We start from the raw sequence: 27,787 nt of genomic DNA on the forward strand, positions 1-27,787 counted from the left end.
TCCACAGGTCTCTTGAGAACCCAACCCCTCCCTTCACTCCCAAAATGGGCCGCAGGTAAGTGATGGGCACGGTGGTGCCTCTGTTTGTTGTCTCTGTGTCCCATCCACACCCAGCTGCTCCTCTCACCCGCAAGGGGCTGGTTGGGTGGGTGTCTCCTCTTCTGGGCCCACTGGTTTCCCATGTGCATGGGGCAAGCAGGTCGGGCAGGAGAGGGAGGGCCAAACCCTCTGTGTGAGTTCTTCCTCCTAAGTGAAGCTGAGCTACCTGTTTTCCCCCAGGAGCATTGAGTCCCCCAGTTTGGGGTTCTGCACAGATGCCCTCCTTCCCCACCTCCTAGAGGATGATCTGGGCCAGCTTTCTGACCTGGAGCCAGAGCCAGATGCCCAAAATTGGCAGCATACAGTGGGCAAGGATGTGGTGGCTGGGCTAACCCAGCGGGAGATTGACCGGCAAGAGGTCATCAATGGTGAGAATGTGCTCCATTGCCCCCAGCTCCGCTCACACATGTGGGAATAGGTCCAGAATGCCTGAGACACAAGGGTGGGAAAGAGGTAAATAGGGTGGAGGGCCCCTGTGTGCTGGAGCAGGTCCACATTGCCTGTTGCTATAAGATTCCCCTCAGTTCTGGCCCTTGGGGTAAGAGAAAAGTTGCTGTATGATCTGAAACCAGCACTTCAGCTCCCCCAAAAATAGAGTGGTGTGGGAACCAAGGCAGGGACTCTAGATACTTGCTGATCCATTTTCTACCCTGGCTTTCTACCCTCCTTGTCACAACCACCACTCAGAGCTGTTTGTGACTGAAGCTTCCCACCTGCGCACACTCCGGGTCCTGGACCTGATCTTCTACCAGCGAATGAAGAAGGAGAACCTGATGCCCCGGGAGGAGCTGGCCCGGCTCTTCCCAAACCTGCCTGAACTCATAGAGATTCACAGTAAGGAGCCTGTGCCCCTCCAGACTCCTTTTCTGCTGCCCTTCAGCTTCCTGTTCCACTTTGGCCCCACTGCCAGGACCTCCCTGAGTAGATAACCCCCCACTAATCCCTGGTGAGAAAAAGATCTGTGGACAGCCTGAAACCAGCATTGGAGTTCACCCCGAAAGTACAATGGTTTCCAGACCCTTCCCATGGCACTGCTGTCAGAGATTCGCTTCTCTCTTGTCAGAAAGGTTCTGGCAGTTGAGCTCAGCCCCAGGCATTTCTGGTTGTTCTCTTCTTGCCCCAGATTCCTGGTGTGAAGCCATGAAGAAGCTCCGGGAGGAAGGCCCCATCATCAAAGAGATCAGTGACCTCATGCTGGCCCGGGTATGGCTCCAAACTTCTCCCTCTTGGCAAGGAGGAGACTGGGGGAGGCAGGGTCTCATTACCCAAGGCCAGGGAATTTGGCAAAGGAAGGGATAGGCAGGGGTCTGGTCCCAGGCAGGGGTTTGATGCCTGGCCCTGTGTCCCTTCTGCCTCTTCAGTTTGATGGCCCTGCCCGAGAGGAACTCCAGCAAGTGGCTGCACAGTTCTGTTCCTATCAGTCAATAGCCCTAGAGCTAATCAAGACCAAGCAACGCAAGGAGAGTCGATTCCAGCTCTTCATGCAGGTGCGTCCTTGGCCATGCCTTGGCCTTCCTTCATCACCATCAAGGTCACCAAGGATCTCCTGAACTTCTCTCCTTCTGGCCACATCCTCCCTCTCTACAGCAACTCCCTCTACCCTTTGGCACACGCTCCTCAAAAACACTGACTCACTCTAGACAAAGAGACTTCTGTTTGTTGAAAAGAATCCTGGATTAGCAGCAGAGGCCTGGCCTCACCCACCAGCATCTGTGTGCACTGAGATGGATCTCGGTTTCCTTGTCTATAGAATGGCAGCAATATGCCTGCCCTTCTGTTTTGACCATATCCCTTTGGATTGGTGTCTCCCTGCCACCACACACCCTTCTCTACATCTTTAAGGAAGATGCTTCCACTGCCATTTCTGAGTGATCCATCTGGCATTAGGACCTGTTTGTCATGTTCACACCCATCTTGGCCCTGAGCCCATAAGCCAGCTCCCAGCCACGCTGACATCCCCTTCCTTCTGTGTCTCCTGCTGTCTAGGAGGCTGAGAGCCACCCTCAGTGTCGGCGGCTGCAGCTGAGAGACCTCATCATCTCTGAGATGCAGCGGCTCACCAAGTACCCGCTGCTGCTGGAGAGCATCATCAAGCACACAGAGGGTAGCGCTTGGGGAGGGGCTGGCATCACAGGCAGTGGGCCTCGTGCCAGACCCTAATTCTGGCACTGCTTTGTGACCTTAGCAAGTCACTGTGCCTTGTGGTCTTTGGTGTCTTCGTCCTTGTTCTGTTGTGGGGTGTTTCAGAGAAGAAAATGATTGTAAATGTCCTTTGGAAAATATAAGGTGTTTAATGGAGGAGTAGGGGCCACCATCAAAGGCCACCTGTGTGGGCCTTTGTGCAAATCCAAGGAAAGCATCTGGTGCCCAACACAGGCTGGCACTCAAGGGCACTTGGGTCCCTCTGGTTGCATGGGGCTGGATTTTATCCCCATTCATGCCCCCTGCAGTGCACAAAAGACACAGCCTATGTGGTAACACTAGAGGAGCAGGGGACCCGACTGAAAAAGAGGGTCTAGCCTCAGGTTGCCACTCTCCCTGGGATCCTGGGCATCTTTCACTACCCCCAAATTTCAGACATTGGAGTCAGGACAGAGAGATGTTAGGAACCCCAATCTGATTTGAACAGGCTTTCTAGAGGCATAATTGTGGCCATTTATCACAGTCTCTGTCCCTTGCATCTGTAGAGCTGGTTGTGGTAGAGGCAGGGATTCCCAAGAGCTGTCAGCATCTTCAAAGCAGTGGTCTGTCTGAGACCTGAAGATGCTCAGTAAAAGTTACCCTTACCACTTGGGGTCCTCATGTGAGGCAAGGGTGGCCCCACCCATGCCTGCTGGTTTGAAGCAAGCCAGCTGGCATGGATGAATTCAGGCAGATAACAGCTGGTGCCATGTTAGACTTCTCAGGCAGGAGCCCCAACCATCTCCTCTGTCCATTTTGGTAGGTGGCACCTCTGAGCATGAGAAGCTCTGCCGGGCCCGGGACCAGTGCCGGGAGATTCTCAAGTATGTGAATGAAGCGGTAAAACAAACAGAGAACCGCCACCGTTTAGAGGGCTACCAGAAACGCCTGGATGCCACCGCCCTGGAGAGGGCCAGCAACCCCCTGGCAGCAGAGTTCAAGGTAGGAGGCAGAGGCTGCAGCACAGTCAACCCCTCACACTTTGTGGGTACCCTTAGGAGCAGAACACTGGTCAGGGCTTGGAGAGTCTTAGAGGTAGGAGACAGAGACCAGATAGGGTGGCACAGTGGAGCCCTAGAAGACACCCTGCTGTTGTCACCCTGTCCCTAGATGGACAAGGCAGGCAGCCCCACCTAAGAAAGACTAGATGTTGGAACTCAGCCTGAGAGAGCAGGGGATGGAGTAGAACTGGAGGTAAGGTGGAGATCTTCTGGGAGGGAATAGAGCTGGGGGCATGGGCAGGAAAAGCAGTGTGTGGTCTTCTTGGGACTGTAGCTGGCACATGGTAGGGGCAGGTGGGAGACTCAAGTCAGAGCCATCGGTATATACCCCCACTGGCACATGGCACATGACTTCACAGTTACCTTTTTGCTTATGTTCATCCCCCACAAGAGAGTAAGGGCAAGGACTTTTTCTTATTTACCAATTCCCAGCACCTTAACACAATGTCTGGCACACAGTAGGCTCTCAAACTTGAATGAATGAATGAATGAATGAATGAATGAATGAATGAATGAATGGTGTCTCCTTAACAGAGCCTGGATCTTACGACCAGAAAAATGATCCATGAGGGACCCCTGACCTGGAGGATCAGCAAGGATAAGACCTTGGGTATGTGCCAGGGGACTGGGACTGAGCAGGAACCTGCAGTGGGTGGGCCTCCTTGGGCTCTTCTGTCTTTCCCAAGCATTGAAACATGACTGGAGGTGATAGCTCAGGACATGGGAAGGGACTAACCAGAGAGAGAAATGGGGTCACCAGACTCCCAGGGCTTCCTAGAGCCTCCAAGAGCCTGTGGCCCTGCATTGTGCTTATGAGGGATGAGTAGGCACCAGGGAACGCCTTCCCATGACCATACCCCTCCAGACCTCCACGTGCTGCTGCTAGAGGACCTCCTAGTGCTGCTGCAGAAACAGGACGAGAAGCTACTGCTGAAGTGCCACAGCAAGACCGCTGTGGGCTCCTCAGACAGCAAGCAGACCTTCAGCCCCGTGCTCAAGCTCAATGCTGTGCTCATCCGCTCTGTGGCCACAGGTACCTGGGGAGATGGTCCAGGCTGGCCTGGGGCTCAGGGACCATGTCCAGCAAGTGCTGGGTGAGGCAGGGCCAGTCTGGAGCCTTTACAGGACCTACCTGTCCACCTGTGTTCCTTTCCTCCTGTCCCGACCCAGCCTAAGCAGGAGGACTGGCCCAAAGTGGGGTAGGATGAGGGTTAGGATGGGGACCAAGAGGAAGATAGACAACCTGGCACAGGGGTGGTCAGCAGTCCTGAAGCACAGTGCTGGATGGGATGTGCACACCCAGGATGGGGTAAGAGTGTCTGAGCAGGATTGGGAAGAATGGGATTAGGCAGAATGAGTAGGACAAGCCTTTCTGCTACAAGAGTGACTTGGGCAGAGCTTGGTTACAGAAGATGTTAGTACCCATGGTACAGAGCTGGGTCCAGTGGACAGGGACATTTCAATGAGAAGTGCAGTGTGTGTGAGAAAGGGCTCTGAAGCAAAATTCTCTGGATTCACTTTCTTCATCTGTAAGATAGGAGTGATACCTACCCTACCTCTTGGGGGCATCAAAAGGGATGACGGGTATGAAAAAGTTTTATAAACCCTTGGCCAGGCACTGTGGCTCACGCCTGTAATCCCAGCCCTTTGGGAGGCCGAGGCACGCAGATCACTTGAGGTCAGGAGTTCAAGACCAGCCTGGCCAACATGGTGAAACCCTATCTCTACTAAAAATACAAAAATTAGTCAGGCATGTTGGCAGGCACCTGTAATTCCAGCTACTCGGGAGGCTGAGGCAGGAGAATCGCTTGAACCTGGGAGGTGGAGGTTGCAGTGAGCCAAGATGGCGCCACTACATTCTAGCTTCGGTGACAGAGCAAGACTCCATTTCAAAAAAAAAGTTTTATAACTCCTAAGCACCATACACATATCATCCATCACTGTTATTAGAGCAGGAGAGGAATAGGGGTGGCTGTGAAAGATGACATTGGGGTCCTGGAATTTCCTCTGTCCCTTGTGTAAGTGGGTTCCAGGTGGTTCTGAAGATCCACATCTGTCTCGTGCTGCACTCTCCATCCGTGTGAAGGGTCAGGGCTTTGAATCCCACTCTGTCACCCTGGCCCAGGCTGCAGTCACACCTGCCATCCCTAGTACAGACCCTTCTACCTTCCTTTCCTCACGCAGATAAACGGGCCTTCTTCATCATCTGCACCTCCAAGCTGGGCCCACCCCAGATCTATGAGCTGGTTGCATTGACGTCATCAGACAAGAACACGTGAGAATTGATTGAGGGGTTACCCGTAACCGCGGTCCCTTTGGGACCAGGGTGGTGTGTATGAGGATGGTGGATAGCAAGGCCAGGTTTGGGCCCCAGAGCAGTCCCTGGACAGGGGATTGGGAAGGGAAGTGGGAGGTAGGACAGAAGTAGAGAAGCTGGGAGGGGTCATCACCCCTGACCTGGTCACCAGGCCCGCTTCTGGGAGAATGAGCTTCTGGCAGTCTTCCAGCTGCTGCTGCTGCTTCTTTCCTTCCTGCCCTACTCCCTTCACCATCAGGCAAATTAGATTCATGCAACATTCTCAGGCATTTGCCTCCCACCCAGCCCATGTTCTCTGACAGCAGCTGCCAGAGGTGGCATGGTACAGTGGAAGGAGACAGGTCGAGTCAGACAGTTTCCCAACTCCAGGGTTTTCATCTGTAAAATGTGGCTAATGCTACCTGTTAGAGAATTACTTTAGAGAGAAAACGTAGAATGCTTTGCACAGAGTGTAACAGAGGGTTGGTGTCCAGGATTTGGTAGCTGCAAGTAATATAACCCCAAGGGAGCAGCCAGGGAGGACTGTACAGGGAGGTGGGCACCTCCCAGGCAGAGGGTTCTTAGGGTCTGGAGAAGGGCCTGGAAGCCCTGCTCCAGTGGGCTCAGTACGGGGTGGTGTGTGCTGCTATCTTGCTCTCACTACAGTCCTCTCTGTTCCTGCCGAGCAACAGATGGATGGAGCTCTTAGAAGAGGCTGTGCGGAATGCCACCAGGCACCCCGGAGCTGCCCCGATACCCGTCCATCCTCCACCCCCAGGTCCCCAGGAGCCAGCCCACCAGGGCCCCACACCCAGCAGGTGCAGCGCTTAGCCCTCCAGACCCCATACTCTCTCCACTCCAAACCTCCTGTTTTCTGCTGCTTCTAAGCCCTTCGCCCCCGTGGGTAGACAGCCACAACGGGGAAATGCTAGCAGGGAGCAGACAGCTCCAAGTGCTGGCAGATGGAGGAATATGTCCCCCATCCCTGCTTCCTGTCCCTGTCCGCTCCCCCACAGCCTGCCACCTGGCTGTAATAGAGCTGAGCCTGCAGAAGGTGAGGGGGGTGTAGAGCAGGGGACCAGAGAAGCTCAGCCAGCAGCCCCCCTCCTCTCTGGGTTGCCAAGCAGACCAGCCAGGTGAGGAGGCCCACACCGTCCTTCTCAGATCCTACTCCATTGCCCATTCTAACGCACGAGTCCAGGGTGGAATCTCATGACATCTCACCCTGTGTTGGTTTCCTCCCTCAGGGTAGAACTGGATGACTCAGACGTGTTCCATGGTGAACCCGCACCTGAGGAGCTGCCTGGAGGTAGGGGCCCTGAACTGTCCTGTGGGAGCCAGCCCAGGCCTTTTTCTGTAGGCACAGGTTGGGGGTGAGTATGGGGGTGATGGGAGAGTCCATCAGGGCCCGGGCTGTGAGGTTTTGATAAAGAGTAGAGAAGAAACAGGGCAGGAGGAAGAGTCTAGAAGAGGAAGGAGAGCAGACTGAAGACTTAAGAAAGGGTGAACTTGCTCACCTGACCAGAAATTCCCACCCAGCCTTTCTGGGTGATGGCATCAGCCGTGGAAGAAGACGAGCAGTCTGGCGGGATCCACGGGCCCTGCATCCTCCAGCCAGGGGTTACTGTTGGGGAGAGAGATACATGCTACAACTATGGGAATGGAAAACATAGGGGGCCAGGGAGCTCAAAGGGCTTAAGATGCAGTTACTGTGATGCGATTGGTAGAGGGGACAGCATTCTCATTGAGAGCTTGCGTGTGAAGTAACCTGGGGTCTTGGGTTTCAGGAGAAATCTCAGGTTTCCTGGCTGGGTCCCTGTTGTTTCCTTCTGCATAGAATGCTTTTCCTCCTAACGCCACACCTCCTTCGCGTCTTTGTTCCAGTGTCCTCTTGGCCCAATCTGTTTAATACTGTAGCCAGCACTGTCCAGCCCCCAGCCCCGTGCCCTGCTGTTGTTTTCTTCTTTCCCATGGAAGTCACCGCCTTCTAACAAACTGCATAATTGGCTGAAGTGTCTTATTTTTGTATGTCCCTCCACTAGAATGTAAGCTCAACATGGGCAGGGATCTTTTTGTTTTGCTTACTGTTGTATGCCAGGAGCCTGGGACAGTGCCGGCCACAGGAAGTTCTCAGTAAACAACTGTAGAATGAATCAGTGTTCCCAGCACCTTGGCTCCAAAGCTGCTCATAGGCTCTCCCATACGTGCCCTCTCCCTTTACCTGCTTTACAATCTTCTCTCATCCGAAACAGGCACTGGGTCCCAGCAGAGGGTCCAAGGGAAGCACCCAGTCCTGCAGGAGGGCAGTGCAGAGGAAGAGGAACTGGGTGTCCTGCCTTGCCCTTCCACATCCCTGGATGGAGAGAACAGGGGCATCAGGACAAGGAACCCCATCCACTTGGCCTTCCCAGGCCCTCTGTTCATGGAAGGGCTCGCTGACTCCGCTCTGGAAGATGGTGAGTGCTTCAAGGCCCTGCCGTCAGCCCCTCGTCCCCAGTCGCACAGCCAATGTGAACTGGCAGGCGCCTGCACCCTCCACCTTCCCGAAGGCTCTTCCTGGTGTGCTTGAGAGAGATGGATGCAGAGACAGATGTCATTCCCCACCCAACCCCCACCAGCTAGTTGGCCAGAGCCCTCCAGCTTCACCTGTGCCTGAGGTCACCAGCTTGGGGTCGGTGGGGCAGCGCAGCGATCCTTCTGGTGTGGAGTGCAGTCCCGTGCTGGGAAGACATCACCCTGTTTCCCCTCCAGTGGAGAACCTGCGACACCTGATCCTGTGGAGCCTGCTGCCAGGTCACACCATGGAAACTCAGGCTTCCCAGGAGCCTGAGGACGACCTGACACCCACACCTTCTGTCATCAGCATCACCTCTCACCCCTGGGACCCAGGCTCCCCAGGGCAAGCACCCCCTGGGGGTGAAGGGGACAACACCCAGCTTGCAGGGCCAGAGGGGGAACGGCCAGAGCAGGAGGACGTGGGTCTCTGTTCTCTGGAACACCTACCCCCAAGGACCAGAAATTCTGGGATATGGGAGTCTCCAGAACTGGACAGGAATCTGGCTGAAGAGGCTTCAAGCACAGAGGCAGCAGGAGGTTACAAAGTTGTGAGAAAAGGTAAAATAAATGGGAGTGTCCAGTGGGGAGACAAGCACCCTTGCTAGGTGAGATAAGTCTTCCGAACAGCTGCTTCCTTCCCTACATTCCCCCTGGGTACCGTGTGAGCAGAGACCTACACTGGGTCCTGGAAGAAGGAGACAGCGCCAATATCAGGCAGGCTTTGGAGTTGGACATTTGAGATTCAGAGCTTAGCTCTGCCACTTAATATCTGTGTGGCTTTAGACAAAATTCTGAATCATCTCTGAACTTCATTTTATAGCACATAAGGACATTTCTTTCTGCCTGGCACAAACCAACTACCAGTACCAGTCTCTGTTAGTGCTCCTCACTGATCTCCTGGTCCCAGGGAAAAGAGCCACTCTTCTCAGGAGCTTCAGTCCGGGAAAGACAGGGCAGGTGCATGCAGCCCCTCATGCCAGGCAACAGCACCAAGGGCAGTACAGGTGGCAGCTGGAACTGGAAGGGGTGGAGGACAAAGCTGGGAAGACATTTGGCGAGTGAAGGGTGTGGGGAGTGAACAAGGCGGCAGGGAGGGCACCCCGGGTTGGGGAACACCATGGGCAGCCTTGAGACAAGAAAAGCCAAGACAAGCTCACAGGGAGGCCGACAGGTTTGCCCAGCCCGAGCAGTGAGCCCAGGGAGGAAGGGCCCCACCCCAGGAAGAGTGGGCTGGTCTGAGAGCGTGGCAAGAAAGGTAGAACAAAGCCTGGGGCACGCATGGGGTGGGGTTCCATGCTAGTGGGCCTACCCTCCCCTGAGATTCCACTCTGCCTCCCTTCCAGCAGCATTTTTCATTCCATCTGCCCAAGGGCCACCTGTCTCCTGGGTTTCTGAGAACTGACCTTCCTTCTCTGTCTCTCGGTGAATTGGTGGAAAGTTCTCTGCACCGCCTGGGATGTCATCGTGTATGATCTTGTGTTCACCTTGTTCTTCCCGTTTTCTCCTTCCCCTGTCCCCACCTCCTGCCCTCTCTCCTTCCTGTTCTCTCTCCCTTCCCTTTCCTTGTCTTTTGGTCTCTCCTCTTCCTGGTGGTGGTGGTGTCGGTGCAGCTGAGGTGGCAGGCAGCAAGGTTGTCCCTGCACTACCAGAGAGTGGCCAGTCAGAGCCTGGGCCACCTGAAGTGGAAGGCGGAACAAAGGCTACGGGTAATAACTTTCTCCTTGGAGCTAAAGACAGGCCAAGACTGGAGTGTGGAACCTGTGAGGGCAGAGTCGGACCCCTGCCCATGGTCACACACACACCCACAAGCTCCCTCAGCCGCCTGGAATGGGGAGGAGGAAGATCTGGCTCTAAAGACAGGGACGGGCCCTGTGCTGTCCGTCCAGCCTTAAGAAGCTACCTGTCCAGGCTCCTGTTCAGAATGGCAGGGATAAACATCTGTGTGCAATTGTGAGGGGGGGCAGGGAAGCCTGGCCTGGTGCTGGGGACCCAGTGTCCTTCACCTGATACTCAAGCAGCCACTTCCCCACCTCAGCCGCCGCTCCAGTGTCACTGTGGAAATCGGCTGAAAGAGCCTGCCAGGTTCTGCGGTGGTTCTCTGTGCTTCCTGCCTGTCAGGAACCCTCCACGTCCTTCCTCCAGATCTCTCTGACACCCCTTGGTTAAGTCAAGGGACCTCCAGAGGATCGTGGCATGGATGGAAGAGGGGCAGGGCAGGGCTATAGTTTATCCAGAGCTGGAGTCAGGCAGGGCAGGAGGGCTGCTGCCTGCTCCTTTCAAAAGAGCCTGAAACCAGCCCGCAATCTGTTTACTCAAGGAGGGGGAGCCACTCCAATTTCCCCAAATGAAACACTGCAGCTCTGCCACTTCTGCCTTAGTTCACTGCTCAGCATCTCCCCTGGGTTGGGGCCAAACTGAGCAAGTGCCATCTAGAAGGTCTCAGGAGCAGGGCTTTTAAGGGGCTGGCAGACAGTGAGCAAGGCCCACATGCTCTGAGTTCGTCTGCTCTGTCAGGTGGCTGGGGAATCCCACAGGAACGGGAGGATAGCTTCGACTTCTCTGTTTGCCTCCTGATCTCATTCTCTTACTGTGGGGACAGGGAACTGCTTTTATGTCAGCATGCCATCAGGACCCCTGGACTCAAGCACCGACCACTCAGGGGCACCCACGAGCCCCCCTCAACCTGACAGCCTCCCTGCAGGGCAGACAGAGCCTCAGCCTCAGCTGCAGGGAGGCAACGGTGATCCAATATGCCCCAGCCGCTCTCCCCCAAGCCTGGCCCTCAGGGATGTGGGCATGATCTTCCGTACCATTGAGCAGCTCACCCTCAAGCTCAACAGGCTCAAGGTGAGGGAAACAGGGCTTGGGTCCCTGCAGGCCTTCAGTCCATCACCCCAAAACCATTCCCCATGAGTGAGATGTGTGTCTTCGCAGGAGACCTAGATCCTGTCCTGGCCCTGGGATCTTCCCCCAGCCCACCCAGCCACCCTTAAATCACACCCCCATCCCCAAGGCCCAGCACAGATCAGAGTGTGACCCCTTCCCCAGGAGCCTTAGAAATAGAAGGACTTGAGCAGACATTCCCCCACCGACTCTTCCAGGATATGGAGCTGGCCCACAGAGAGCTGCTCAAGTCCCTTGGGGGAGAGTCATCTGGTGGCACCACGCCTGTGGGCAGTTTCCACACAGAAGCAGCTAGATGGACAGACGGCTCCCTCTCACCTCCCACTAAGGAGCCCCTGGCTTCTGACTCCAGGAACAGCCATGAACTGGGGCCCTGCCCTGAGGATGGTGAGTGAAGCCAGGTCCCTCTCGGTACCTACCATGGAGGAGAAGTCCGCCAACTCGTGGGGACACATCACTAAGCAGTGAGAGATGGTGGTTCTGAGAGTCTGGTTTCCCCTCGAGTGAAATGAATTCATTCTCTCGGCTTCAGAGAGGGATCTTTTTAGGGAAGTCCCACAGAAGCTTCCCAGCAAAATGGGGAGCTTAGAATTGAGCCCTCTTTTTCCTTGTGCTATGGAGGTAACAAACCAGGAGGAGCCTGTTCTCACATCTAAGACCTGTTCTTTTTTTAATTTTATATATATATTTATTTCTATTTATTTGAGACAAGGGCTGGCCTGACTATGTTGCCCAGGCTGGTCTCAAACTCCTGGGCCCAAGTGATCCACCCACCTCAGCCTCTGAAGCAGCTGGGATTGTAGGTACACACCATGGTGCCAGCCTAAGACTCATGCTGATTAAATGGTTCAGAACCACACTGGGTGGGCCAGGGACACAGCTATGTCATAACTCAGGAAGACAAGGCACATACCTACCTGACCTAAGGGCTTTAGGGGCTGATGAAAGTGGAGTTCAGTAGACAGCCCTTTTCAAGCCCTACAGAAACTAGGGTTTCTGGAGGAGAAGGAAGGTGATGAAGGAGCTGTTCTCGTGAGCCTGAAGACTTTCTAGACAAAACGTGGAAGCGGTCATCTCAAGCTGGCCAGTTCCTCACCTTCATCCTCCTCCCACAGGCTCTGACGCCCCCCTGGAAGACAGCGCAGCAGACGCAGCCACGTTACCAGGACCATAACCGTGCAAACCACCAAATCCTCTGCGCCCCCACTCCTCCTGCAGGGACTGGCCTGAGATCGGGGCACAGGGTAGGGGGGATCCCAACGCTCCTCCCTGTGGAGGAGGCAGTTGGGGAAACTAGGATCCAGCCAAGGCCTGGGGGGAAACCCGCATGTTGCTTGGTCTGCTCAAGTCAGAGTCAAGTTTCAGTGTCTTTTCCCTCCCTCAGCCCAACCCTCCAAGGCCTCGTGTCTCCTAAGCATGCTGACTGCATCCGAAAGGCCCCCACTCACCATGGTCTGCCCTCACCCCACATATGCGTGTACACGCGCACGCCTGTATGTGCGCTGCCCTCAGACATGTAAGTGAAAGGAGGAGGCTTCTGTGTAAATGCACTTTCTTCTTCCCCTCTTTCTCCATAAGACCCCAGGTGGAGGTGGGTGCCTCCCCTCCCCCTTTGTCACTTTGGTTTCCTATAAATATGTATGTATCGTATGTGCATCTTTGCTATTGTAAATAACTTTGACCGTTTTTGTTCCTGTTCCTGAAGTGCTGGAGGCAGTTATGGAAGGAGCTCCTTAGGGAAGAGGGGGTTCACTTGTATCTCCTTAGTTAACAACCCAGCTCCAGGATCGAGCCTAAAGCGGGAGCCAGGCCTGGGTGTCCCTGTCCCTGTAAGGTCTTCTGGCTCCCCATCCCACCTGGCTCCAGAGCCTGCCCTCCACAGCTTGCTGCCGAGCTGCTCCCTCCCTCCCTGGACTTCTCATCTTCACAAGATGGGGACCATGGGGGTTTCTTACCCCACCTGTGTCCCCCCTTCCCCACCCTGTCCCTGTAGAAAACCAGTGAAGCAGGTACGGAGCTGAAGACTGGGCCCCAGGAGGTGGGGACAGGGGTCTGAATGCTGAGTCCCTGAATTCACCCAGGACCATCCAAGGGGCCACCGCAGCATTGGCCCCATCACCACGTCTTCACCCAACTCTCCCTGATGAATAGAATATACACACTGTGCTAGGTGTATATATACATATATATATATAAATATATATAATATATAAAATATAGATATGGAAATGACTGTTTTGCTGTTAAGATAATGTATACTCTTTTATTTTCTTCCTTTCATGGTTAAGATTTTTTTTTTAAGAAAAGTTAAATATTCTTCAATGGTGGTGTGTGTGTTTCTTGGAATCGCTGTGATAAAAGGTACGGTGTTTGTTCCCTGTAAGACTGGTTAGGATCGGATAGTGGGAACCAGAGGGAGCCCTCTCACCCCCAGACCCAGATCTTGCCTGTTCCCTCCCAGAGCTTCAGATGTGCACTCACTGAACTAGGGACTGGGCAAACTTAAGTTATACAACCCCTGTGGAGAAAACATGACAAGACACTGAACTCAGTTACACACACACAGATATATAGATAGATACATATATATACACATATATAGATAGATATACACACACACACACATATATATATATATATATATATATATATATATATATATATATATATATATAAAGGAGCAGTGGACCCAGCGTCAAGAGGTCTCATGAGCTGCCTTCAATGAGCTTAAAGACTTTAAAAGCCAAATCTAAGTGGGAGGGTTGCCTCAGGCCTGTCCAGTTCATCACTATCATCATCTATCCACATCCTCCCACAGACGCAGCCACATCACCAAGACTGTAACCATTCACCTCTGTCTCCTGGCATTCAGTGTTGGATTAAAGTGACAAATTCTTTCTTTTCCAGCCCAACCCTGACTCCTCGACCTCTCACAATCCTCAGCTGTGTCCTCATTAGGGTACAGTCTATTTGGGCATCAGAATTGATACAGGAGTCATTAGTGATGAAGGGTGGGATAAGGATATGGGCTGAAGGGGTCACCGAAGCTCTGGAGGACATGGCAAGTTTCTCTGCAGAAGCTGGGGTGACCATCATCCAGCACCTCAATGTGTTCAGTGTTGGAATTCAAAGAAATGATGGGTTTTCCCTGGAGAAGCTGGCTCCACAACCAGCTGCAGAGACAGAGCTGGGGCAGTCAGATTAGAAGAGCTCCAGGCACTCAGAGGCAGGAGACAGGCCTAGGTGCCACTGAGCCACACAAAGGGCAGGACAAGGGAATTCTAGGTAGGCAGAGGCAGTGGAATGAGGGAAGTAGGACTAGAGAATGTGGAACAGGTTGAATCTGCTCAGAAGTGAGGAAGGAAGGCTGGTCTTTGTTGATCTGCGCCTTCTCGGACACTGCTATACAGGTTACAGGTAGGCTCCCCGAAGCCAGTCCTGTGCTCTGGGCACTGGCAGGTGACCTCAGTGGAGGTAGCACTGAAGGGTAACGGTTTGGGGACCCTACTCAGCTCAGGAACCTCTAGTTTCAGATTGCTGACTTCTGCAGGCAGGTTATTAGGGTTCATGTTCAATGCTTAGCCTTTGCTATGTAGATGTTGAGCGGTTAGCACCCTCTCCAAAGTGGCCTGCCAAGCCTTTGTTCATTTTCTTAAGCTGAACCCTTACCTCTCCTCCAAAGCAGTCAAACACCTGGGCCAGCCAGATGGGGAAGCAGAAGGAAGCGGGCATGGAACCTGTGCTTAATTCCTCTGCTTTACCTACTCCTGCTCCCACTCTCTCCCAAGCCTGTGTGTGTCAGTTACTAATCCCTATCCCAAATCTTTCTGAATGCAAACCCTGGCATAATGCATGTCCCCTAGGGAACATGGTGGGGGAATGGCTATTGCCTGAGCAAGGAAGAACTAGCCCCCAGGAGGCAGAAGGGCAATGCCCCTGGCTAACTGAGGCAAGAGGAGCTGAGATCATCCCCAGCGGAACTGTAATTCAGACCACTTTTCTGCCATTCCTGGCATGTAACATGGACAGATGCAAAATCTAAATGTTCCAAGTAGTTCTGGAAGTTTTCAGACGACCTCAAGGAAAAGAATAGCAACAGACTTTGTTATTGGTCTGAGATCTCCCCCAGGGAGGTCACCCCACACAGGGACAGGAGGTGCTTCTATAGCCCCGAGTCTTAGAGGCAAGCAGGTGGGAGGGGCTAGGGGAAGAATGCCATGGCCTCATCCTCCCTGAGTTTGGCCTTGATGGGATCCCTTGGCAACATCAGCTCCTGGATTATGGCGTACGCAGGACATTGTGGGGCGAAGTGGTTTTTCTGAAAAGAAAAGGAAGGCTGACATCTGACAAGAGGAATGAAGATTAGTCCTCTGGGAGAAAAAAAAAAATGGTCCTGGGGCAGGGTGGGTTAGGGGCTGGGGGACATGCAGAAAAAGCAGAGTGATTAATACTGCTGATCTTCCAGCAAGAGGAATGGAGGTTATGTTGTGATTATTAAAAAGAAGCAGAGAAACTACAGACCTTCCTTGGAAATGGGGAGACAGAAGCTGCCTGCAGCAGCTGTCTAGTATGACAGCTGATAGGGGCAACCTCTGCTTCAGCAGGAGAGAGTGAAAGGGACTCACAGCCAGGGACAGCCACAGCAGCCCCACTGGACCCTTGGATGCACTCTTGGCCTTGGAGAACTGCATCTGATACTGTACTGTGGCGAGGAAGCCCTCCAGCCCCATCTCTGTGATGCGGTTCCCTGGTGGAAGGTGCAGACAGGTGGCCTCTTAGCACCACAGGCCTCACTGGCACCTGACATACCAGACATCCCCAGCAGCCCAGTTCCTCCAGCTCCCCAGTCCAGACTCACTGGCCCAGGCACACGTTTCCCTGACCTAGCCCTTCACTCAGCTCTTACTCACACACCCCCCATCTCTCTAACTCCCCTCATGACTCCAATCGCCTGTCCTCAGCCTCCTCCCAGACTCAGCACTTCCTCTGGCCCCTCAAGCCCTGTGCCAGAGATCCCTGGGGGACATGTAGCCCAAAGATGGGAGGGCCAGGTCTGCTCCATAGAGTCGGGGCAGACACCCTCAGGCAGGACAGGGCCCAGGTAGCCTCATGGCAGGAGGACACGGGAGATTGGCAGACATACGGATGAGATTGAGGTGCAAAAGGACCTTGTTCCCAGGCATGAAAACTTTCCCATCTCGGTGCTCCACAGGCTCCAGGAGAGGGTTGACCACCTCAGTAGCCTCAACAACCAGCTGCTAAAGCAGAATACTAATTGCAGCAGACAGCAGGGGAGCTGGTCAACAGGCCATTCATTCATTCATTCAACATACATGTTTTGACTGCTGGCTATAGTCCAGGCTTTGTCCCAGGTGCTGGGGATACAAAAATAAGCCCATACCCTCAAGAAGCTCCTTTGTGTAGGGGAGCCAGAAAGTGAAAGTAACGTGGTCTAGAGTGAGCGCTGACAGAGGCAAGCTCAGAGCACTGTGGGAGCACGGAAAAGGAATACCTAGGCCAGGCCAGGAAGGGTCTCCTGCGAATGCACATGATATTGTCAGATGAAGACGGAAAAGGTGTTCTAGGCAAAGAAAGCAGGTGCAAAGGCTCTGGAAGCATGAAACTGTATGTCGCATTCAGGTTTTACTAAGTGTTTCCCAACACCTAGAGCAATGAGGAGAATGGATTGGAGGGAAGTAACAATGACAGCATGATGAAAAGAAATTGCAGTACTAGTGACAATCAGCAGCCTGATCAAGACAGAGGCAGAGATGAAAAATGGAAACTGAAAGGCAACCCCAATTTCTTCCTCCCTCTGAATGTCTTCTTTTGTAAGATTTTGTCTTGGGTGCCAGAGAAGACTCCTGAAAGGAGAGGGGCCCTTCCCTGCCTAGGGTGTGCAGGTAGTCTTCCAATGGAAGAGAAAAATACAGAGAGGCAGATGCTCAGGCAGCTGACAGAATGGAGTGATGAGGGATGGTAGGAGCACCAGAGGCAGCCCAGGAAGATTTCCAATGCAAGCAGCAAGTTGGTCCAAGTTGAAAGGGGGCAGAGAAGATCCAGGGGCAAAAGAGAGAGGGTCTGAAGAAGGACCCATGCATAGGGTAGCGTGGGGCAGTGCCATGACCATAAAAATGCCCTGCCTCCCTCAGGAGCTGCTGAGGGGGCAAAAAAGAAGACGCTTTGTTCCTATGCAACAGTCCAAGCAAGTGATGGAGGTGGTGATGAGGAACTGAGGGCCTCTGGGGAAGCAGCCTGGCTGAGTTGAGACAGCAGATCCAAAGTGTGGGCTACTAATAGACAAGGAAAAGTAGAAGGGGTTTGCTCCCGTTATTCCCACAGAAGCTCAGGGTGAGATGGGAGGGAGTTTCAGGTGAGGTTGGGACAGGAGTGGAGTACAAATTTGAAAGCAAATGGCTGCTGCCACAGCATGGGGCTGGAGACCACATTCCAGGAGGGGCTGGGGTGAGACGTCTCAGGCAAGCCTGGAATCCCAGGGGTGCGCCTCCTGCCTCCACTCTTCCTGGCAGCTTACCTCGGACTCCAGGAGGATGCTGCGCTTCTCTCTGCTCCCGATCTTGATCCCTTTTGTCCTGCTTGGCTTCTGCTCAGGGATGGTTACCTCTGGGGCCAGAAGAGGAGCCAGAATGCACAGTGCACACTTCTGATACCACCCAGGCTCCCTCCCCAGAGAAAACAGGCTGTGAGGCAAAGAGACCCCCCAACTTCGGGTTTGGGTGCAATAGAAATGGCTGGAGGGGGCTGGGCGCGGTAGCTCACACCCATAATCCCAGCACTTTGGGAGGCTGAAGCAGGAGGATCACCTGAGGTCAGGAGTTCACAACCAGCCTGGCCAACATGGTGAAGCCCCATCTCTACTAAAAATACAAAAATTAGCTGGGCATGGTGGCATGCACCTATAATTCCAGCTACTGGGTAAGCTGAGGCAGGAGAATTGCTTGAACCCAGGAGACAGAGGTTGCAGTGAGCCAAGATCGCACCTCTGCACTCCAGCCTGGGCAACAGAGTGAGAATCCATCAAAAAAAAAGAAAGAAAGGAAAAGAAAAGAAAAGAAAGAAAGAAAGGAAAGAAAGAAAGAAAGAAGAAAGAGAAAGAAAGAAGAAAGAGAAAGAAAGAAAGAAGAAAGAAAAAAAGAAAGAAAGAAAGAAAGAAAGAAGAAAGTAAGGAAGAAAAGAAAGGAGAAAAGAAAAGAAAGAAAAGAGAAAAGAAAAGAAAGAAAAGAGAAAAGAAAAGAAAAAAAAGAAATGGCTGGAGGGGGGCCCAGCTAAGTGGATGGGTTCCTTGAAGACACGGCCACAGAGCTCCAGCTTCAACAAAGGGGATGAGGAGAGTGGTGGGTCAGGATGTCTGGGCTGGATGCGGCTCTCCACATCATCCCGCTGTGAGAAGGAAATCAAGCCCAGAGGGACATGGCAAGATGAGCTCTAGGCAGGCACACCCAGGCCCAGAACAGCCTCCAGCACCCAGCCCGGCACTCTCCCCTCCTCCACACAGGAAGATGCGGCCCAGGGGCATCCGCACTTACTCCCCTTGCCTGCCTTTGTGGTGTCTTCTTTCTTAGGGGTTCCTTGTGTGGGTGACTGCCCAGACCCTGACTTCTCATCTTTCTTGGCCAATTCCTGTGGAGAATGTGAGAAGAGAGGTGCAAGTCCCACCTCCGGAGGGGATGGGCAGTGGTGAGGGAAGGAGCCCAGGTTAGGACCCGGGGCCTTAGGGGGAACTTCAAAGGCCCATGTGACCTTCTTCCCTCCACCACCGCTGCACATGATGGAAGCCCCTCCCCTGTCCGTCCAGCACCCAGGCTCTGTCCCATTGCACACCTACCAGTGATTTCTCCTTTTTCTTGCCCAGGCCCTTAGGGGTTTTCATTGTCTGCGTCTTGTCTGTCTTATCCACCAATGCACTATTGCTGATCCCTACCATCTGACTCTTCTCACGGTCCGTTTTGGAGTCCCCGTGACGAGAAGAGGAGGGCTGTGCTCACAAATGGGAGGGAAGGGAAGAAGAAGCCAGAGCCCCTTCCTCAATGGGGGCATGAAAGGTAGCTATACCCATACTTGGAGAGCAGTCGAGCTGACAGCACCCTCCCACCCATCTCCCTGCCTAAATGCTAAATTAATTTGTATAGGACTTCTCTGGGGTGAGATGTCCCAGCAGAGGGACCTGGGTGGGGGTGAGATGAAGGGTGAGGCAGGGTCTCAGACTCTCATATTGAGGGGGAAAATAGCAGCTTTTATTGAGCTAAGTGTCAGGTGCTATTTTAACTGCGTTGCAGGAATTAAGTCATTAAATCATCTCGACAATCACGAAATAGGTACAACTATCCCCACTTACAGATGAGGAAACTAAGTCAAGGAGAAGTTAAGTAACACAGGCCAGGTGCAGTGGCTCACGCCTGTAATCCCAATAATTTGGGAGGCCGAGGCGGGCGGATCATTTGAGACCAGGAGTCCAAGACCAGCCTGCTCAACATAGCGAAACCCCATCTCTACTAAAAAATACAAAAATTAGCTGGCCATGGTGGCACATGCCTGAAATCTCAGCTACCCAGGAGGCTGAGGCAGAAAAATCGCTTGAACCTGGGAGGCAGAGACTGCAGTGAACCGAGATCGCACCACTGCTCTCCAGCCCAGGTAACAGAGCCAGACTCCGTCTCCAAAAACAAACAAACAAACAAACAAAAAACAAGACGAAGAAGAAAGAAGAAAGGGAGGAGGAGGAGGAGAAGAAGAAGAAGAAGGAGAAGGAGAAGGAGAAGAAGAAAAAGAAGAAGAAGAAGAAGAAGAAGAAGAAGAAGAAGAAGAAGAAGAAGAAGAAGAAGAAGAAGAAGAAGAAGAAGAAGAAGAAGAAAAAGAAGAAGAAGAAAAAGAAAGAAAGAAGAAAGAAAGAAGAAAGAAGAAAGAAAGAAAGAAAGAAGAGAAAGAAAGAAAGAAGAGAAAGAAAGAAAGAGAAAGAAAAAGAAAGAAAGAAAGAAAGAAAGAAAGAAAGAAAGAAAGAAAGAAAGAAAGAAAGAAAGAAAGAAAGAAGAAAGAAGAAGAAGAAGAAGTTGTTTAGTAACATGCCCAAGGTTACAAGCTGGGATATGGATGAGCCGGATTTCAGGTCCAGATGGTCTCAATCTAGTGTCCTATCTCTGAACCAGTACACTCTACTGCGCATAGTGTGGTTCTGCAATTAGAGCCCGCCCAGCAGGGGCTTGGCAAACGTCTGTGCAGAAATCGGAGGGAAAGACAGTCACGACAGAGGGTGGAGATTAAACTGGATGGCCAGTTTGCTGAAAAGCAGCGGACTTGGGGAGTGGGCTCGAGGGTCAGAGGGGCTCTCGGCTGGTCCTGGGGCCTGGTAGCTCCTCACCGATCGCGAGCGCTCCTGCGTCCCTTTTTCCAGCAGGAGGCGTCGGCGCTCCACCACTTCGGTGTGTGTCAGCTCGAAGGCGCGCAGGACCTGAAGGAGGCGGGCGCTCAGCGGTCGGACGCCTGGGTAGTCAGGGTCGGCTCCCTCGGCCCGCCCACGCCCCGGCCCCACCTGGTCGGCACACCCACCTCAGCCAGCTTTAGGGCGCCCTTGTCCTGGATGCGATTGTGGGCCAGGGACAGCCAGAGCAGGGAACGGTTCAGCCGGAGGCCCTAAGAGGCGGGCAGGGACGCGTGAGCCGCCCAAGCCGCCCCTGCTCCCAGCAGGTTCCTCCCCGCCGAGCACGCACGTCCGCGATGTAGCCTGCGCCCTCGTCCCCGATGTGGTTGAAGCCCAGGTTGAGCGAGACGAGGGTCCGGTTGCAGCTGTGCAGCGTGGACAGCGCCTGGCCCAGGAGTTGCGCCCCGCGGTCGTCGATGTTATTGTTCCGCAGAGACAAGTGCGCAATCCTGGGGCAGCCGGAGGGAGAATGTGGGTCGCTGGAAACGGTACAGGGCATCCGCCAGAATATGGGAGACTTGAAGGCTTGAGGGGGCGGTCTGGTCTGAGGATGTAGGGGCAGAAATCGAGGGCGCTTGCCGAGATGGTAGGGGGACAAGGAAGGGCGGGGACTAAAAATGGCTTGGAATTTCGAGACTGGCCCAGAGAAAGGGGGTGAGGGCAGGGAGTCTCACGTGCTGTCCGAGGCCATGAGCTTGTAATAGGACTGCTCCGGCAGTGGGTTCCCCTCCAGAGACACCTTCCTGAGGGCAAGGGAGATTTGAGAACCAGAAGGTACCACTGAGGCCAGGTAAGGGAAGGGAACAGAGAGGAAGTGTGCGTCTCTGGGAAGCAGCTAGGAAGTAGAGTCGAATGATTGCCCCCCCAATATAGGAAATATATGTGACAATTCCCTAGACTAAAAATTCACAGGTGTGCCCATTGTGAAGGGACTGCTCCCCAAAGTTGGTGACCCATGGTAGTGTGGACCCTAAGGTGGCCTTCAGTGGTCCCCACCTCCTGGAACTCATGCCACTGTGTCATTCCTTCCCCTTGAGTGTGGACTTCACATTAGAAGTGACTCACTTCTGGCCAGGCACAGTGGCTCACGCCTGTAATCCCAGCACTTTTTGAGGCCAAGGCGGGCAGATTGCCTGAGCTCAGGAGTTCGAGACCAGCCTGGGCAACAGGGTGAAACCCCGTCTCTACTAAAAATACAAAAAATTAGCGGGACGTGGTGGCGTGCACCTGTAATCCCAGCTACTTGGGAGGCTGAGGCAGGAGAATCACTTGAACCCAGGAGGCAGAGGTTGCAGTGAGCCAAGATTGTGCCACTGCACTCCAGTCTGGGCGACAGAGCAAGACTCTGTCTCCAAAAAAAAAAAGAAGGGGTGGGGGGTGGGGTGGAGGGAAATAAGTGACTCACTTCTAATGAACAGAACATGGCAGAAGAGATGGGACAGCACTTCCAGGTTTAGGCTACAAAGGCGGTGGCTTCCGTCTTGAGTGCTCTCTGGCACTCTCTAGCTGGCCAGCTGCCATGTGGTAAGGACACTCAGGCAGCCTGTGGAGAGGCCCAGGCAGCCACACAAGTGAGCCTGGAGGCAGATTCTCCACCACAGTTGATCCTTGAGGTAAGTGCAGCCACAGTCAGCAGCTGTACCGCAACCTCAAACCCTGAGCCAGAGCACTCAGCTAGCCCACCCCCAGGTCATCTCACAGCAGCTATGAGATCATAAATGTATGTCCTTTTAAGCCACTGAACCTTGGGGTTAATTTGTCACACAGCAAGAGATAACTACAACATGAGCCTCCACACGGCAGTGGCTTCTCTAACAGTGCTGTGAGAATGGAGGTCCTTTTCTAAGTCACAGCAAAAACTGCACTAATGGCTAGAAATGACTCTATGTAAAAATTTTCTCCCATGATTTCTTATTTTGTTCAACCTTTCAGCCTGCCTCATCTGTCACATAAACATGATTATTCAGTTTAAATTTGTTTATGTTGCTTTGACTTACTTTTACACATTATTTACAGATGAATTCATATAGTTGTTTTCTGCTAGCTAATTCCCATGATGGAAGGAAATATGTTTCATGGTGTTTTACACAGAGTGCTGGGGACCCCTAGCTGAAGAAGACACAGTCCCTGCCCTCAAGAAGCATCCATGCCATCTACAGGAGGAAGACAGGCAAGCCACTGCATGGAGGGGTACCCCGCCCCCCACCATGAAGCAAGAGGAGGCAGGGTGCTGTGGGAGCCTAGAGAAGGGGCGGGGCCAAATCAGCCTTGCCCCTGACACTCCCAACCACACCTGTAGTTACCCTGCCCCATGCCTTGCTCCTGCTCCTTCCCATACAAGTACGCCCTTTCCCAATTCCCTCTCTGGCCTGCTCCTAGGCCTCCTTCAGCTCAGTACCACCTCCTCCAGGCAGTCTTCCAGGTCTTCCTGCCTCACATCCATAAAGTGTGGTGGCACTTCTCTCTGCCCACTCCCTCCTCCGATGAACCAGTCCTCCATCACCAGTCTCCACATTGCCCTGCAGTATTTATTCGTGTGTCCTTTTCTCTCCCTCCCTGGACTGCGAGTTCCTGGAGGATAAGAACTGTGTCTTACCAGCTCCCAGTACAGGGCCAGGGCCCCAGGCAGCCAGGAAGGAGAGCGAGAACCTCTGGGGAGGGAGTGGAGGGTAATGAGACTAATGCAGGGGAGACAGGATGAGCCCCTGAAGGTCAGGCTCTTTGGGTGCTGGTGTGGGCAGAAAAGCGGACCTGGCTTCTTGTCGAATGGAGATATCATGATCCAACAGACATTGCCTGCTTGTGATTCCACAGGGATGCCAGCCAGACCCACAGGAGCTGGGACCTGTCACTTCCATCCCCACACTGCTCCCCTCTGACCACCCGCCCAGCCAGGCTTCCCAGGCACCGGGGGCCTCCCAGTCTGCTGACCTGAGCGTGGATGAACAGAGAGGCAGGAGCTCGATGAAGGTGGACAGGGTCTTATCCGTCAGCCCCACCTTCCACAAGCTGTCGTGGGCGGGAAGTGCAGAAACACAGAGCTAGAGCGCCCCCTCCTACTGGAAAACCCTCCCCAAACCGTCCTCCCAGCGGCGCCCTTCCTCATCCCCAGCCCCCGAACTCCCCACCGTCGCCAGGGTCTCCCATGCCCCTTGGTTCTCTCTCCCAAGCCACCAGGAGCCCCAACTCCCACTCTGGTTTCCCGCCCATCCCCTCAGTGCCTCTCACTTGATGGCTTGTAGCTGGGTGAGCGGGGGCAGACATTTAGAGAAGATACCCAAAATCCGTTCCTCAACCTTCCAACCTGCGGGCCAAGAGGAGGCAGGCGCCTCAGACCTGGGAGGCGCCAGGGGAGCGGGAGGGAGCTGGGGCGGGTGGGGGGAGCCGGGCTCACCGCGGATGTAGATTTCCTTCACCAACTTGCTGTCCTCCTGCTCCAGCTCCACCTGGATGGTGGGCCGGAAGAACACGTATTTGCTCTCCAGGCTGTTGAGGCTGCAGGACCCCGACAGCCACGGATCGTCTGGAAGGCAGAGGTGAGGAGAGAGGGGAACAGCCACCTCCCCGGGCCCCACGCCAGGCCGGCCCACGGGTGCCCGGGTAGGATTGGAGGATACCGCCAGCGCCAGAGGCGCAGGCCTGCGGGCGCTGCCTCTCCGGCCACGCGCGCCTCTGCTGGGTTGGAAAGGAAGACTGGAGACTCCCCCACCTCCCCACCGGCCTCGTCGAATCCCCCCGACTCACACACACCGCCCCGCTTCCCTCCGTTTGGCCCGGCGTGGGAAGGGAGGCTGAGGATGGACGAGGCGGCCCTGGCAGGCACCGGGGAGCTCCACTGTCACTCACCTAAGGTGGTCTTTTCCGACAAAGAGGCGGAGGGGACGAAGGGCTGGTGGGGGCGGGGCCGGTTGACAACTTTGGGGAAGTCTGTGTAGCCCCACCGCGTGCAGAGCTCTGCGAAGTCGGTCTCGAGGACACCCAAGCACTGGTACTCCTCTGCGGGGACGTGGTGGGGGGGCGTGAGAGAAGGGGCCGCGCCCACTCCCGCGTCCCCAAGCTCGCCCGCGCGGGCGGAGAGGCCCTCCTCAGATGGATATTTTTGCAGCCATTCAACTTGCAAATGCTTGGAAGAACGGACGCTGAAAACACTTGATAGGAAACGGGGAAAGCAAGAGCTCGGAGAAAGGGGACTAACGGGCGCGCGTGCACGGTAGGCAACGGGGCCCCCTCTTCTGCGTGCTGGCTTCCCCACCCCCAGGTCAAAGCCACTGCCACCCCTGCTCTCCACTCCCAGCCCGGGCTTCCGCCTTTCCCAGGTGTCCCCAGCCCAGCCTCCTCCTCACAAGTCCTCCTTCCCTGCTGGAACTGCTCAGGGTCCCTGGGAGAAAGCGCAGGCCCGATGTGAGCTCCTTTCCACTCCCACTCCTTCCCTACACATACACCCAAGAGCAGCAGAACGATACTTTTATTTAACATTTCCCCTGTCCAGTGTGTTTATGTAGCACTTCCTAGTGTCCAGTGCTGTTTGAAATGCTTTAGAAATATTAACTCATTTCTGAGTTATATTAATTCACACATGCCCACCACATCCCAACCTGAGGTCTGTGCTATGCAAACTTGAGACTCTGAGTCTTCAAGGGACACTTGCTCTTTCTGGCTCCCCACCATAGGCATCCCAGGAAGAAGTGGCTCCTAGAGATAGGACGGAAGTCCCTGCCAAGTGCCAGACAGCCTGGAGCTCCACAGAACAGCACGCTGGCCACAGGGGCAGGTGCTGCAGGAGCTGTGCCGAGAGGGACACCGGCAGCTCAGCAGTAGGGAGCCTGCCTGAGGGAGTGGAGGGGCTGGCAGGATGCAGAGAGGCTCGAGGGTTCATGGGGAAAGTCATGAGAGGCATGTTCCTCGTGTCCGGCCATCAGCGGGAACCCAGGCACACAGCCAAATGGGCGAAGCAGGTAAGAGAAGGCATAGGGAGGTTGCAATTACCCCCTGGTCTGGCTGGCTCCTGCACATCTCCCTGCCCTCCCAAACTTCCCTCTGCTGGGCGAGCCCCTCATGCTTCCTTGCTTCACTCATACTTCCCTTCTCAAGAACAGAGATTCTCAAGCTTTAACATCTTAAAAATCACCTGGAGAGCCTGCTAAAACAATTTCCTGGGCCCTATCCTACAGAAATTCTGATTCTGTAGCCCAGGTGAGAGCCATGATTTTGCATTTTTAGCAGCTTCCCAGATGATGCTGAAGTTGCTGGTCCAAGGACAGCACCTTGAGAAGCCCTGCTCTAAAAGAGCGCTGCCCCGTAGTACTTCATGCTGGGACGGAAATGCGCTCTCTGCACTTTAGCAGGTAGTCACCTGTCAGACAGCACAGCTCTTTTCCCCTTCCACACCCCTTTCTCATGCTCACTAATGATCTCACCTCGTAGCTTCTTGAGAAATAAAAGCCATTAGATAGGATTTCCTCTAAATCCCTACACCTTCCTATATCAGCCATCACTCTCTACTGGACGCGAGCCCACATCTGCCCCTGCCACAGCACACAGTGGTGTTTGCTAAGGCCACCAGGACCTCCATGTTGTCCTATCCAAGTGCCTGTGCAGGCGTCACTCCCATTCTCTCCTACCTCTCTGCTGGCTGCTCAGGCTCCCCTGCCAGCTCCTCATCCTCTACAACCTGTAAGGCTGGATCCTGACCCCTCTCCTCTTCTCTAATTATACTCCCTGCCTCCTCGAGGGGTCCCTTTCATTGCCAGGACTTAACTATGCCAGAACATCAGCAGCTCCCAAAGTCACAACTCCACCCCTAACCTCTCTTAGGTACTGCCGACCCATGTGTCCAGCTGTCCAGCTGGCATCATCCCTTTGAGCTCCTCCCTTACATACACCTCCTTTGGCCTTTCCCATCTCCATGAATGGCACCTCCTCCCACCCAGTGCCCAGTCCAGAAGCCTGAGAATCTTTCTTGATCTGTCACTCACTCCCTACCCTGCCCAGTCCTTCACCAACTCTTATTACTTCTACCTCAAAAGTGTTTCTCTGAGCCTAACCCAACCACCCCTCACCATTCTCACTGCCCTATCCCAACTCCCACTGTCCCCGGACTAGGCTGTTGAAATAGTCTGGTAACTCATCTCTCTGCCTCCTTCAACCCTGTATTCTATACAACAGCCATGTCGTGTGTGTGTGTGTGTGTGTGGTGTGTGTGTGGTGTGTGTGTGTGTTTTGAATGTAACTGGCTTCATACCTGCAGGGGATTGTATACTGTCTTATCTTCCCTTCCAGAAGATCTTCTTTCTCCAGCTCTTATAATTCCTTCCCCCCATCCACCAGCACTGACAAGGAGATAGCACCTGGCTAATGCTGGACGATCAGAGCTTTTTCCCAAGTTGTTTTACTTCAATTCCAGAGACAGCAAGTTCTTGTCCCCGTGATGATGAAGCTGGCAGATTTGTATCAAGAAGTCTTCTGATACATTTCCCCTTCATGCTTAGTTTGATTGGGGTTCTATCACTTGCAACAAAAAGGGCCATACCTCTACTTATACCATTCTACTCATTTTCTTTTCCCAGAGGATGTAAACCCCATGGGGGCAGGACCGTGTCCACCTCCTTCTCCTCCGTGACATACCTGGCCTCATGGCTGGCATTTGGAAAGTAATTGTTGAATCAATGAATGAACATCTGTAAACTCTGTTCAAAGGCACCTCCTGGCACCCCCCCTGGTGCCCTCACCCCCTGGGCCTTCCTCTCTTCTATATCTTATCACATCTTATTGGTATTTGTCACCATCCCAAACCAGAGTGTGGGTTCCTTAAGATCAAGTTCAATTCAAACGTCTGTCAAGCCGAGATTCAGGAACTCAACCTGGGTATGTATGAGTTCAGCCATAGCCGTGGAGCAGTGAGTAGCTAGAGGGAACCCGGGAAGACGCAGCCTGGAGGCCCGATCCCCAAACCCCGGCGCCAGCGTACCAGGGCTTTTGGGCTCCTCCTCCCCCACGGGTGGCAGAACGGTCGCCGGCTTCTCTTTGGCTGCGCGCTCTCCCTTTTTGGTCACCGCGCCAGAAGACTTCTGGGTCCCCGGACGCGGGGCCCTGGGCGAGGCCCCCGGCGCGCTCTGCTCGCTCGACATGCTGGTGTTGTCCGCAGCGTCTCCGGGACCTTCGTCGGGGCAGGAAAGGTAGGACCGCACTCTACCGGGCTCACTCTGAGGGTGGCTGAATCAGGGGATCTCTGTTCCGCGTCCAGGGACCGGATCCGACCCGTCCGCGGTGGCGTCGCCTACGCGTCCCTCTCCAAGACAACCGCGCGAGGCGGGC

The 27,787-nt window shown here is 54.0% G+C and overlaps 2 protein-coding genes across 13 annotated transcripts in view; one reads left to right on the forward strand and one right to left on the reverse strand.

Annotated features, from left to right (window-relative positions):
* ARHGEF11 (Rho guanine nucleotide exchange factor 11) overlaps positions 1-13,359 on the forward strand; it is a 112,170-nt gene extending 98,811 nt beyond the window's left edge. For 7 of the 12 annotated variants that reach the window (XM_030824163.1, XM_030824166.1, XM_030824164.1 and 4 more), the window contains 19 exons: positions 8-55; positions 280-467; positions 787-933; positions 1,223-1,302; positions 1,461-1,586; positions 2,086-2,203; positions 3,044-3,222; positions 3,816-3,891; positions 4,147-4,314; positions 5,466-5,556; positions 6,270-6,395; positions 6,594-6,713; positions 6,825-6,886; positions 7,830-8,033; positions 8,329-8,691; positions 9,744-9,839; positions 10,733-10,980; positions 11,235-11,424; positions 12,153-13,359. In XM_030824163.1, coding sequence (XP_030680023.1) covers positions 8-55; positions 280-467; positions 787-933; positions 1,223-1,302; positions 1,461-1,586; positions 2,086-2,203; positions 3,044-3,222; positions 3,816-3,891; positions 4,147-4,314; positions 5,466-5,556; positions 6,270-6,395; positions 6,594-6,713; positions 6,825-6,886; positions 7,830-8,033; positions 8,329-8,691; positions 9,744-9,839; positions 10,733-10,980; positions 11,235-11,424; positions 12,153-12,211 — 2,689 coding nt within the window. In that variant the 3' untranslated portion in view covers positions 12,212-13,359. The remainder of the gene's footprint in view (positions 1-7; positions 56-279; positions 468-786; positions 934-1,222; positions 1,303-1,460; positions 1,587-2,085; positions 2,204-3,043; positions 3,223-3,815; positions 3,892-4,146; positions 4,315-5,465; positions 5,557-6,269; positions 6,396-6,593; positions 6,714-6,824; positions 6,887-7,829; positions 8,034-8,328; positions 8,692-9,743; positions 9,840-10,732; positions 10,981-11,234; positions 11,425-12,152) is intronic. The other 5 variants (XM_030824169.1, XM_030824171.1, XM_030824173.1 and 2 more) reach the window with 1 other exon arrangement.
* Positions 13,360-15,126: 1,767 nt separating this feature from the next.
* LRRC71 (leucine rich repeat containing 71) lies at positions 15,127-27,773 on the reverse strand. The gene is made up of 15 exons (XM_030823215.1): positions 27,441-27,773; positions 24,320-24,469; positions 23,868-23,996; positions 23,702-23,777; positions 23,405-23,482; positions 21,148-21,216; positions 20,763-20,922; positions 20,602-20,685; positions 20,414-20,503; positions 18,884-19,033; positions 18,585-18,678; positions 17,573-17,661; positions 16,181-16,292; positions 15,663-15,784; positions 15,127-15,355 (listed from the first exon to the last, which is right to left on the reverse strand). The coding sequence occupies exons 1-15, from the start codon at positions 27,598-27,600 to the stop codon at positions 15,239-15,241; spliced, it is 1,680 nt and encodes a 559-aa protein (XP_030679075.1). The 5' UTR covers positions 27,601-27,773; the 3' UTR covers positions 15,127-15,238.
* Positions 27,774-27,787: the final 14 nt, after the last annotated feature.

This window comes from Nomascus leucogenys, chromosome 12 (assembly GCF_006542625.1).
Source record: "Nomascus leucogenys isolate Asia chromosome 12, Asia_NLE_v1, whole genome shotgun sequence".
Classification (NCBI taxonomy): Eukaryota; Metazoa; Chordata; class Mammalia; order Primates; family Hylobatidae; genus Nomascus; species Nomascus leucogenys.